Source organism: Heteronotia binoei, chromosome 13, assembly GCF_032191835.1.
Source record: "Heteronotia binoei isolate CCM8104 ecotype False Entrance Well chromosome 13, APGP_CSIRO_Hbin_v1, whole genome shotgun sequence".
Lineage (NCBI taxonomy): Eukaryota > Metazoa > Chordata > Lepidosauria > Squamata > Gekkonidae > Heteronotia > Heteronotia binoei.
In genome coordinates this window covers 40,254,762-40,268,354 of record NC_083235.1, presented here as the reverse complement: position 1 = coordinate 40,268,354, position 13,593 = coordinate 40,254,762, and the positions used below count along the sequence as shown (strand labels likewise).

The 13,593-nt window shown below is 42.4% G+C and overlaps 1 protein-coding gene across 2 annotated transcripts in view; it reads left to right on the top strand.

Annotated features, from left to right (window-relative positions):
- Positions 1-9,247: 9,247 nt before the first annotated feature.
- HLF (HLF transcription factor, PAR bZIP family member) overlaps positions 9,248-13,593 on the top strand; it is a 60,244-nt gene continuing 55,898 nt past the window's right edge. For both annotated transcript variants that reach the window (XM_060252328.1, XM_060252327.1), the window contains exons 1-2: positions 9,248-9,755; positions 12,713-13,048. In XM_060252328.1, coding sequence (XP_060108311.1) covers positions 9,650-9,755; positions 12,713-13,048 — 442 coding nt within the window. In that variant the 5' untranslated portion in view covers positions 9,248-9,649. The remainder of the gene's footprint in view (positions 9,756-12,712; positions 13,049-13,593) is intronic.

Genomic DNA, 13,593 nt, shown 5'->3' with positions numbered 1-13,593 from the left:
AAAGCACATGAAGAGCTTGCTTCACACAAGTGGAAAACTGAGTTTCTTCTGTGTTTGTTATTGCTAAGCTTCCTTTATGTCTATAGGAAGGCAAGGGTGTACCCAGTGCTTTAAGGGTTAACAGGGCCTATGGCATTTCTACTGAAGTTTTCTAGGTTGTGGATCCCTAGTAGGTTGGGGAGATGAGGCAGGAGCTTAGGTTAGCAGTCATTCTACAAACCTCATCTTCACGCCATCATGGTCTCCTGTTTAGATAAAGACTGAAAAATGAGGCTAGGACCAGTCATGTGATTTGTGGTTGTGACAACCAGTCAGCTATATGAGAGAAAACCATATCGTTTGTTGCTTGGGTTTTTTTCCTCCTGAAAGCATTTCTGTACCTTGAAAAGCAGCATGGTGGGTGAGGAAATCAGCTGATGGACTCTCTCTGTCACTGCACATCTAGGCCTGGAAAAGTTTTGCCTGATTATTTATGCCTGTTGTGCAGTTTTTTAAATGTCCTTTCCGGGAGCGGGGGTAAAAAAGTGGCCATTCTCTTTGCAGCACAATTATCGGCAACATTCACTCATTCATATGACCACTTTGCCAGATAGACATTTAATCCTGCATGCAGAAAGGTCAGCATAAACTGAAATGAAAATTGCTTACAATCATATAAACTGACCCAATGTAGACCGATAGCCTGAGCAAAGAAACTCTTCAATAGCTAATACTATTTAGTGATATACTTTACTGGCAATACACACCAGTGTATTTATTTTTGAAGGATCTGCAGTATGACTTTACACCCCGCCCGCCGTCATTTCCCCCATCTGACAACCTTCCCCCTGAAGAAAAGGGTTGTGATTGCAACAGAGCTGGCATCCTAAGCTTATCTACATGAAACTGTCTGCTGTGGAGCAAGTGATCCCTGTTGCATAGCAACTGGATTCAGATGACCATGTAGAAGAGATGCCGGCTGACTGCTGCTCCCAGAGAAATTGTCACGTGCTCCATAGACAGTTACTCCTATATGGTTTGCCCAGCTGTCCTTTGCTATGACACAACCTGCTCCTTGCAGTTCCATTGTAAAGGCTGGAAACATTAATCTTTTCTCCTCTTTCATAGATTCAGATTTTTAACTCCTCAAGATGAAAATCTAGAACACAGTAAAAAAAAAACCCCTGGAGGTTCCTGATTGGAGTGGAAAGGTGACATAAAAATGCTTAAAGAAAGAAAGAAACCCCTGAAGAAGAGAGTTAAGCATTGTTTAAATTGGAAGGACAGTAACATAAAATTTTGGGATTCCGCTGCAGGCTGTATTTATTTATATTAATATGCTTGTCTCATGCTCTTAAGTAAATAAGTGTCTTATGACAGAGCAATAAAAATGAAATCAACAGGCTTAAAGTTAAGCATCAAGTACAATGAAAAATCTCTACTATAAAATCAAACAATAAAAATAGAGAAGCAATGAAAAAGTTGCAGAGCAAATAAAGTACATCAAGCATAAAAACAAAGATTCCTGACAACAATCAGAAAATGTCTTCCTCTGGCATTTAAAACTCAAATCCAATAAAGGGTGTTCCAAAGATGAGGTATCCTGATAGAAAGGGCCTTGTCTTAATTATTAACTTCCACTCTCCCACCAATGAGGGACATACTAGGTCAAAGACAACTTGTATCTTTAAAGGCAAGAAAAAGCACTTCACACTGTGCCTGGAAATGAGTTGCTAGTCAAAGGAATTATTCTGGCAATGGTGAGATATGTGTTCTGAAGTCTTTCCTAGTTAGCAGTTTTGCAGCTGTGTTTTTTTTAACCCATTGCAACTTCTGAATAGTCTTTAAGGCCAGTCCCACAGTGTGTTAGACAGTTATAAAAAAACATACATGTTAAACTGAAGTTTGCTATTTGCATCAGTTTTGTTATCTGTTTCTGTTCTTAGGTTTTGTTTTAAACAAAACAGAAACCCATTGGCACCTTAAAGCCTAAGTAGGGGTCATTTTGTAGGAAAATAGGTGGTGGAGCTCATCCATGGATTGTTATGCAGCTTCACCTACTATTCAATGGACAAGGTAGGTAGGTGGGGAGGAGGAGGAGCCCTCTGAAAGGTTCAGGAGCTGCACTCTTGTGATTTCCTACTGAATTCAAGGCCTGAGCCTAAGAGGCTCAGGATTGTTAAGCAGCTGCAACTACTATTCAATGGACAAGGTAGGTAGGTGGGGAAGAGGAGGGGGAACCCTCAGAAAGGTTCAGGAGCTGTGCTCTTGTGAGCTCCTACTGAATTCAAGGCCTGAACCTGAGAGCGTTTATTTCATCATGAGTTTTTGTGAAACAGCTCACAACTTCAGATGTATGATCAAGAAACTGTTGGGGGGAGGGAAGATTCTTATAGGGAAAATTATAGAGGGTGGAGGAAGAGCTGAGGCAGAGCAAGTATTGGTATCAATTCACACCATGTTTCAAATGGCATGATCTGGAATAAAATAAGGGCAGTTCAATTGTCTTTTGTTTGATTGGTGAATTGCACAGAGGAGCCAGCCTTTTGGAAACATGCATCTTGCAAATCTCTCTTGTTGTCTCATCACCATGAGTGACACCATCAGGAACTGTGGCTGTACACTGCTGCCATTCTCTGTCCCCCCCCTTTTTTTTTACAATAATGAAGTTTATTTATCTTTTGCACAAAATAATTACAAAGTGTCAACAATTTAGCATACACCATTTTAGCATACAGGTTCCTTATCAGTTTCTGTGCACTTTGTAGTAGATTAGTAATGTTATTTTAACCTTATAGCCTTTAGGTTTGAAAGATGTGTGCCAATTATTAATGGCTAGTGCCCATTCTCTGTCCGAGTCACAGTTTGGCTACCCCTTCTCTATGTCAAGTCCCCTGTCTTTCATCCTATTTGGTTTACAGTGGTAACTCTTGTTTTATGACTCAGGGCTGTGTTATATCTCTGGAAGAATACGAGGTGGCAAAACCTCTAACCCTCCCTGCCTTTTCCTAGTTTCCTTAGCAGCTTCTGTGCGCTTTGTAGTAGACTAGCAATGTTATTTTAACCTTATAGCCTTTAGGTTTGAAAGATGCACACCAATTATTAATGGCTAGAGTCCATCTATATAATGCTTGCTCTGCTTTTGTTATCCAGTCTTCACACTGACCTATTCGGTGAGATGTCTAACTCTCTACAATAAATGAACCTATTTGAAAATACAAAGGGTCTTGTTATTGCCAGACATGTGGACTTGACACTATAGTTTAACGCAAAAAGTAATTAGGAAGCATGCCTTAGAGTCACCTAGCAATCACATCCTAGCTTCTTTTTTGCCTGACCCATGAAAATGGACAGATAAGTGTAGCAGCAGCAGCAGCAAGGACCACTGGCACTTGTCAGTTCAATATTTCCAGGAGGCCTGGGACCAACATTTCATTCTCTAAAGCTGTTATTCTGACTTTGTGTGTGTGTGTGTGTGGTGGTGCTGATGGTGGTGATGGTTAAAGCCAACAATCATGAGCAAATGAATTTCAGGTGCCCTTTGGAGTGGCAAATATTGGATGCATTTTGCAAAATGTGCAGCACAGCTGCAGCCTCTTGCCCTACTGATGGACAGGGTGGGAACAGACTCCAGAAGGAAACCCCTGGAGGAAGCCAGTATGTAATGCAACTTGCATGGTGCTCTTAGGTAGACACTTTTTTCCTGCTGTGGCTGCCTGAAGAAGATGAGGAAGCCAATAAGTGGTGTACAGGGTGTCCAAGAGAAAGGACAGCAGGTAACACAGAGGCATTTTGGGTGCAATGAAGGAGCAGCACAACAAAGTACATTATAGAATTCATTATTATGACTATAATAGTGGGGTTGTTCCAATTATGAAAGCTCATAACTAGGTCACCCACAAAGTAAAGAGAATTTACAGGGTAATTGTGCTGCAATGCTAGACCACTGAAAAGGAAGCTGCTGTGCTCTTGGAGTCCAGCATTCTTGTGTTACTGGGCAGGAGTGCTACATGTTTATTCTCCCAATGCACCCACAACAGAAGAATAAGAAGAGCTGCTTTTTGTACCCCTTTTCTTTACCCTAAGGCAGTGGCCCCCAACCTTTTTGACACCAGGGACCAGTTTTGTGGAAGACAATTTTTCCACAGCCCATTGGGGGTGGGGGTGCTGGGTTTTTGGTTGCTCCAGGCTGCCCACATGCCCACACCCCATCCCTGCCCCCCAATGGGGGTCTTTAAATGAGAAGTTGGTGAAGGTCTCTGCCTTACTCCACGGCCTGGCTGCTAACAGACCATGGACTGGTACTGGTCCTCGGCCCAGGGGTTGGGGACCCCTGCCCTAAGGAGTTTCAAAATCTCAAAGCAGCTTGTAAGGTAGTTGGGGCTGAGAGAGTTCTGAGAGAACTGTGACTGGCGCAGGATCGCCCAGCTGGCTTCAGGTGGAGGAGTGGGAAATCAAACCTAGTTGTCCAGATAAGAAACCACCACTCTTAACCACTACATCATGCTGGCTCTCCAATTTCTCAACACTGTGTCCCACTCTTAGAATTTAGGATGCAGCTAGGACAGAAGGGCAAACTTTATTTTTAAAGGTTTGTTTCACCCCAGTCATGTCTCTAGGAGCAGCGCTTTACTTGTTTAGTGTCATTCACTCCTCTGAGGAAAGCAGGAATGATGCACCTTGGGAACACCAATAAAGTAAAATCCAGGACTGATCTCCACCTGCAACAGAGGGTGATCTACCCTCAAGGACAGCAATGCAGCATGCACACATATGTGCCAGTAAGAATGCCCAGAGAAGCTCTCAGCTAGATTTGCCATCTCTGGGTGAGGAAGTACATGGAAATTTGGTATGTGTGGGGGAGATGGAACCTGGGAAGGGTGGGGTTTGGGGAGCGGAGGAACCTCAGCAGGCTATAATGCCATAGAGCTATTTTCTCCAGGGGAACCACTCTCAGTTGTCTGGAGCTGTAATAGCAGGAGATCTCCAGGTGCTACCTGGAGGTTGGTAAGCATGCTGTCAGCCCACAAGGATCTTCACCAAATAGAAAGATTCCCCTCTATACATGTGGATATTCTGCTAGTGATAAATGTTTTATTAGGTTCCTTCAGTGCACTTCTCAAACAATAACCTTTGAACAAAGGCTGAGTTTCTCCTATGGAAGCAATATAAACAGTTACAGAGTTAATTTTTTTACCCAGAAATGATATGTAGTAGGACGGCTCAAAAGCTCCTTTGCCATGATCTTCCATATCATGAATAGCCTTCACCATGGAACAAATGTACTGACATCCTCTGACTGCAGCATGGAGATGTCCCATAATAATAACCAAGTACATTTTGTCCAGTTTCCTCTACAACACCTACAGTCTTAGCCTTTATTAATCTATATAGCTACTGTATGATTTAGAGTGCAATGCTAAGTAACATTTCATGCTACTTAGTCCATCAAAATCAATGGGTTTAGAAGGGTACAACTCTGTTAAGAATGCACTGTTAGCATTGGCACTTCTCATGGAATTTCCACAACATACATTGCCTAATGCTGAAAACTCTTTTCTATGCTAGAACTGAGAGAGGCTTGGGAAAAGCAGATACATAAATCATGCAAGTATTATTTCTGGACCCTTTGTGCACTTGACACACCAACATTTTTGCATTTCCATTGTGATGTCCAAATATTCAGTCATCTCTGCTGTGGTGGGATGTATGAATCAGATGCACATCTGGTGGGACAGAGGTATGAGCATCACGGGCTGTACATCTGTGCTGTGCACTAGCTATTCGTAGATACCTTGGCATGCCAGGACTTCCAGTGATTAGACTCTGCTGGCACAATTGTTTGCCTCACAGATTAGCAAGGAGACAGCAGCTGATTGCATTTCATCTAATAATATGATTGGACATGTTTTGCATTAGGGAAAAAAATATCCTTAAGAAAGTTCAATTGTCCTGCTCTTCCTTCTCAAGGTTTCCTTTTTCTAATCCTAATCCCAGATTAATATTGTTTGTCAGTATTTCCCAGATTCTCTATTCCACCTCTAGTTTAGATTTCTTGTTTACTTTCTGTCTCTCTTAATTCTAAGCCCCAAAGATTCCCTTCTGTATTTGTTTGTGTGCATATCAAATAGAAATACATTATGTACCATATCTCTGTATACAACAGCACCAATTATTTTGTTCATCAATGTCAATCTGTATTTATGTAATTAGAAGTCTCCAATAACTAGCAATTTGGCCTTTTTCTTCCACACTGAAGCTAGCTGCGCAACCATTTAATCTAGCGGTCTTTCTGGGTAGGTGGCTTGTAACTCAGTGTCCCTGTTGTTGTCTTACTCTCCAAATAAATCCATGATGATCTATGCCAAACTAAGACTCTTTAATATTGGTTTCTTATCTCTTTACATATACTAAACCCATTCTCACCAAGTAGAGCTATATATGTACAGTATTCCAATGTATTTCTGTTTTAGAATAGTGCATTAGAATAATGGGTTTTTTGGTACTGACAAATTTAAATAAGGGATATTGGTTGTTTATCTCATTACATATTCTAAACCCTTCTTCCACTATATTCCAAGTATTCTTTTTTGTATTGGAATGTTTATAATGTATGCTACATGTTAAAAAGTAAACTAGGTGGACAGGGAACACTTCTGAGAAAAACATGCTCTCAGTTTAACCCAGTGTTGAGTAGCTAAAGAGCAATTAACAGACTCTGCATTTAGTGCCTGTGACACTCACCCATCACTCCTCAATTCTGACATGTTTATTGCTGTTTTCCAACACAACAAATGGTATCTAAAGCACACAAAAGTTTACATTCTGAATAAAACTTTGTTGGCCGTAACGGTGCTACTGGACTCCAACTTTGTTCTGTTGCTTCAGACCAACACAGCTGCCCACCTGGATAATATCCCTTCAGTCGTTGTTTTTCTGAGGGTACATGAAAGAACATTTTTGTCCTTCAGTAAACTGCCTGGTGGCCACTTGAGATTTTCAAGGATTTTGTATGATAAAGAGGGAAAGAGTGGTGCAGAAGGTTAGCTGTGCTGGTCTGTTGCATGCACACTCTCATACACACCATGTTGTGGAAAGTGGCAGACTTTCGTGAGAGATGCTACAGCAGGCTAAGGCCACCATAACATAGTCACTGAGCAATGCATGCGCCTTAGTTACAGAACAGTTGCATGCCAGTATTTTAAATAAGACTTCATGTATGATTCCATCAAAAATGTGCATGCTGAGTTCAATTCAAAGGTACCGAATGTTGAAAGTGCTCAGTATATGACTGAAACAAGTGTACATGTGAACATTTACATCTGCCATTAAAAGTGCAGATGTGTATTCTTCTGTGCTATGCAGACAGCTAATCTGGACTGCCATCCTGCTTCTTGCTGCATGCACATTACTCTCAGATGTTCAGGGCTGCTCAGCCAGTCTGCATGGGATACCTTTATTAACATGGTACTGAAGACAGAAGTCTTCAGAAGTCTACGGCTCCGAATCGTGGGTTTTATACCGTCATCACCTGCGACTCCTTGAGCGCTTTCATCAGCGCTGCCTTCGCACCATCCTCAACATCCACTGGAGTGACTTTGTGACCAACACTGAAGTCCTCAAGAGGGCGGAGGATACAAGCATCGAGACACTGCTGAAGACGCAGCTGTGCTGGGCAGGGCATATTTCTAGGATGGAAAACCACCGCCTTCCCAAGATTGCTCTGTATGGTGAACTTTCCACCGGCCATCGAAATAGAGGGGCACCAAAGAAGAGGTACAAGGACTCCTTGAAGAAATCCCTTGGCACCTGTTGCATCAACCATCACCAGTGGTCTGACCTAGCCTCAGATCGCAAAGCATGGAGGCACACCATCCACCAGGCTGTCTCTTCCTTTGAGAACGCACTCATAGCTGGTCTTGAGGACAAAAGGAGATTGAGGAAGAATCGCACTGCTACAGCACCAATCCCAAATCAGACTTTTCCCTGCAGCCACTGTGGCTGGATCTGCCTGTCCCGCATTGGTCTTGTCAGCCACCAGCGAGCCTGCAGCAGACGTGGACTACTGCACCCTTCTTAAATCTTCGTTCGCGAAGTCAAGCCGAGAGAGAGAGAGAGAGAGAGAGACTGAAGACAGAAACTGAATGTTTTTAAAAATCAAACGTACATTTGCACCAAAGTAGGGTCTTGAGAGTCCCTTGGACTGCAAGAAGATCAAATCAGTCAGTCCTAAGGGAAATCAACCCAGACTGTTCCCTGGAAGGTCAGATGCTGAAGCTGAAGCTCAAAAACTTTGGCCACCTAATGAGAAGTGAGCACTCACTGGAGAAGATCCTGATGCTAGGAAAAACAGAAGGCAAAAGAAGAAGGGGACGGCAAAAAATGAGATGGCTGGACAGCGTTACTGATATAACAAACACGAATTTCAGCAGACTTCGGAGGATGGTGGAAGACAGGAGGGCCTGGCGTGACTTTGTCCATGGGGTCGCAAATAGTCGGACTCGATTGTGCGACTGAACAACAAAAGGGTAAGTTCATTTGAATCAGGGAAATGTGAACATGGTACCCTTTCTAATGTTGCACTGGGTGACTTGGGGCCACTCTCTGTCCACTAAACCTGCTTTACAGGGTTGTTGTTGTGACAAGGGGACAAAATTGTTGTAAGCCCCTTTACGTCTCCATCAGGAAGAAATGTGGGGTGTAAATATCTACATAAATGGATTTTTAAAATAGCTAATTAGTTGGTAAGGTGAGGTTGACTGGTCAAGAGTTGAAGGGTGCTGGGTCCAGCTATCGGATTAACAGAAAGCTGTATTAACCCCTTCATAACAGAATACGTGTTTTATGCAACAAATACTGATCCAGAGGCCAACGCTCTAGCATTCATTCTTGGGTTGCCAGATTTTAACCACGGTGCTGCCTACAACGGTTCCCCCACAGTGGTTAACTCCGAGCTATTCCGATTTCTGATCACAGGCAGGCCTTACTCAACCCGTGCTGGGGTCTCTGTGCGTGGGGGAAGTTAACGGCCCCACCCCCGCAGCCGCATAGTATCTTTGTAAAATTCAGGCCACGTTTGCCACAAAGCCGCGCGCAACTGTCGACTCCCTCAAAGGTCTTCCTCGGCTAAGAGCCAACGAAAGAGGCCAAAGCAGGAAAGCAAAACGGAGTGAAGCGGCGACCGCAACCTGAGCGGGCCTCCCGAGCCGCCCGCGGGCTCCTCCCCTCGCTGCCTACTGAGGCGCGTGTGCTGGGCTTTGACGTCACTCTTGTCAGTGTCAGCACATGGATGTGCAAATGCCCTGAGCGCCGCGCAAGAGCCCCAGCCAGCTCCGAGGTCTGGGCGGAGCGAGAGGGGAGAGCCAGGGAGCTCGAAAGCGCCGCTCGCCTTTGGCTTGGCTGGCTCCCCCTTTTTTGTGGGTTTTATTTTTTTTAATTTCCTCTCCTGCTGCTGGGGCTAGAAAAGCAAAAAGACACCAAGAGTGCAAGTGGACGTCCCGATTCCCTTGGAGCTGTCTTGAAGCTGCGGTCACTTTCCCGAGGATCCCCCCGGGTTTTGTTTACTTTTTTTTTTTTTAAATTGCTGTAATCCCCAAAGACTGTTTCTGGGATCTTTCGTCTCCTCATAATAATTGTAGTGATAATAATATTTTTTTAAAATTGAGAGGCTATGGCTCGACCTCTTCCTCTGAACCCAACTTTCCTACCTCCAACCTACGGCGTGCTGAAGTCTCTGCTAGAAAACCCTCTTAAGCTACCGCTGCATCAGGAAGACGGTGAGAGCGAGCGATGGGGGGGCGGGGGGTTGGGGGGGGAGAGAGAGAAATAATATACCTGGGAGGATTTCTTTTTTAAAGTTGGCAAGGGTTTTGCCTGAAATAGCTCCGCAACTCTTCTGCAGTACAATTTCGGAGCCCACAATTTTAGTAGAGCAGGTGAGATCATTGTGCAAATGTGCACTGAAAAACAAAGTTCTTATGCACGGTCTTATTCTTGTTTACACAGAAGAAAGTCTCAGTAAGTTCAGGGGTGTTTACTCTCTGATAAGCGTGCTTAGGACTGCGGTTATGCTCCTTCCTCTACGGGTTAGAGTGTGCTTATATGCATAAGAGTGCATTCTGTCCGTTGGGATCAAGCCCCAAATCAACACTATGGAATTTTACTTCAGGTGAATATGCATAGGATTGGATTTTGACTGCTTTGCTATAGAACGTTGTTGAATCCTTGGGATCCTTTTTCCTCTTACTTGAGATTTCTGCTATGGCAAGAAGTGTAATTGGCACCGCCCCCCCCCCCACACACCCCCAGCAAATTTTGAAGGCTATTAAAATAGGGAATGAGGATGTGAGTGGTATTTAAAAGCATTTGAAGAGTCCTGTACTCATTTTATTTGAGCCATTGCTTTCTGTGGACCTTGATTCTAGGAAAGTGTGCTTACGGTTGCAGCTAAAATAATTGCAATTTCTCACAGGAGGATGAGTTTACACTGGTATGTGTACACAGACAGACACACGCACCACTAATCTGCCATAGATTTTTTTAAAAAAACAAAACAAGTTAAAAGGAAATACAGTTTATTTCCAAATATGCACCTAAATAAAAATGGAGAAATTACCAAATGAATCCTACAACTGAAAAGTTGCAAGAGATGAGTTTTAATATGCCGCCATGGTCTTGCTAAATATTTTTGAAGGTTTTTAAAATATAGGTGATATGGACAAAATTCCTGTAAGTTTAATATGCGACTTCTAGTTCGTAACCTGTTAAAATCCATAGTCATGTTACCCATTAATGGCTGTGGAGTATACCGTACTCAAGGTTTTTCTAAAGTGTTGAAGATGATTTTGTGTACTTTCTGGGTGTATTTTAATTCTGTGGTGTTTATATGCATGCATTACTCTTATGCATGTTTACACTAAAGAAAGGCTCACTACATTCATTGAATTTGATCCCAAACAAATATGCAGAAGATAGCGTCGTCTTGTAAGTGGTTCATTAAGAAAAATTTCAACAAATGCCTTAAATAAGTAAAGGGATACTGAAATCATCATTTTCCTGGAGGAAAGGTTTAGGAAAAAAACGTATCATAACAAATTACAAATTCTTAATTGCTAAAATCTTTATCCATGGGGTCTGTATCCAAGTGAAACATGTGAGAGCCATTGTCTCTTTATAGCACCTTGTTAAATCTTTCTAATAAATTTTAACTGTCTCTTTAGCCAAGCAGCAATAGCAGTACAATTACTGGCTTGCATCTCTATACTAAACCTTATTTGCATGGATGTGGTGATGGAAGATCCACTGCTACAGGAAAGCTGTGGTATTGCTTGCCTCAGTAGACAAAAAGAGCTGTCCCCTCACACATACCATGAGTTTTTCCCATTCCAAAATTTTGGGGAAGGGGAGGAGAGATGCAGGCACCATGGAAGAAACAGTAGCTGTTTACTTGAAAAATGTCTGGTGGGTGGGAACCATCAAGGCTATCCACCTGATCAGGCTATCCACCTGTAGCCCCATGAAATTCAAGAAACCCTAAGTAGAATTTCAAAGTAGGAAGTACCAGTGAAATCTGTGGGACCTGCTTCCATTTAAATAATCCTTGGACTGTTTTGATCGTTTAATTTTGTAATATTATGGTTGGAAGATGCCTCTACATTGTTTGCTTAATCAGCATTATTGTAACGTATTCTCAGGAATTTTGACATTTGAGTATTTTTATACCATTGGAACAAAGTTTGAGTTTGGTAGCACAAAGAATTAAACTTTGCTGGTCTTAAGGTTGCCACTGGTCTCAGACTTTGTTGTTACTTCAGACCAACAAGGCTGTCCACCTGAAATTTTATATCATTGGAAACTATAATTCTTCATATTGTGAGTCAGTTCCTGTAGTTTTTAAACAGCAAATGTTCCAGGTTATGTTCTAGTCCAGATAGCTTTTTGAAAAAAAAAATTAAAAAGACAGAATGCAGACTTTATAAACTCAATTGTAATGTCTTAAGGATAGCCTACCAAAAGTTCTCCTGTTCAAACCCTATTGAATGAATGGGAACAGCACAAGAATGTGAATGTGTTCTAGCACCAGACTGATTCATTGTCATGAGATGGTACAAGACTCCTTCCCTGTGGGTTGAGCTCCTATCAGAAACTCCTTTCCTGTCTTTCCTTCTGGTATGAAGAACTCTTAGATTAGTGCTTGAAGCTCATGTTTGCTTGAAGCTAACATCTGCTTGGCCTCCCTTACCTGTCATGATGCTATATTATCTTATCTTAATTATTATTACATCTCTGGGCCTACTGCTGTACTGGTATATAGAATGTGTCCAATGGAAACCGCTGCCTGTTACATATATGCTATTTGTTTTATTGTATTCCATGGTTTTAGCCTGTAGTTTTAATTATTTTAACTTCTTGTTATCCTCCCTGAGCCTGCTTACAGGGAAGGGTGGAATACAAATTAACAAAAAATAAAAAATATAATAAAAATAAAGAATGCCAGTGGGATGCCTAATTCAAAACAGAGGTGAAAACCGTGAATAGATTATGTGAGTTACACATTTAGCCAGACCTTTTTTCTCATTATTGTTCTATACCAACAGGAGAGATGGGCATAGAGAAATAATCAGTTATTGTCAAAGAATTCTTTCTTAGTTTTTCATAGCTGGAAAGAGCAGGCATATCCTTTGGGAACATATTGACCCCCCTCTTCCTTTTTTTGTGTGTGTGTGTTTTTTAGCATTTTGTAAAGAAAAAGACAAAGAAAAAAAGCTGGACGATGACAACAGCAATGCCACAGTGCCACAGTCAGCTTTCTTGGGTCCTACATTATGGGACAAAACACTTCCATATGATGGTGACACTTTCCAGTTGGAATACATGGACCTGGAAGAATTTCTCTCAGAAAATGGCATTCCACCCAGCCCTGCTCAACATGACCACAGCCCACACCCACCAGCTATCCAGCAAGCTACCTCAGCAGCACCTTCTGTCATGGACCTCAGCAGCAGAGCATCCACGTCAGTTCACTCGACCATGGTATCTCAAAACTGCATGCAGACTCCAGTCAGGCCAGGTAATTCTGCCCTACCGGTATCCTTAGGGGCACCTGGGTTATAATCAAGCAAACTGAAATATCCTTAGCTTGAGCACCCCATAGGAGTGTGTTGCACACGCAGCCAGCAGGCCATGTGAGGGGGCACCTTTCAACATCCTGACCCTTGAGCCCTTTGAAGGAAGTCCAGTTAACTAAGCTGGAACTATGTTACTAGCAGGAATGAGGGAACCCATTTGCCAGTGACTTCTTTCTTGCTGTTCTGGTCACATTTAGTCCAGGGATTGTGTGAGCAATCACCTTTCAGAAAGTCACCAATCCAAATGAAGAGGCCAGCCAGTGTTTTTGTGATAAGGAGTTGTGTCATTAGCTCCACCCACAGGGTGTCCCTGGATCTAAACATTGCCACTGTGGTAAAAAAAAATGACTCCCACATCACTGTTAGTAATGTATAATCTAAATTGTGATTAAGAGCACACAGTCTTCACCTTTTTTTTCATTTTGTACTTTTCTGAATTCTACAATCCAGTGATTATTTTCTGTTTCAAGAATTTATTCCACGCAGA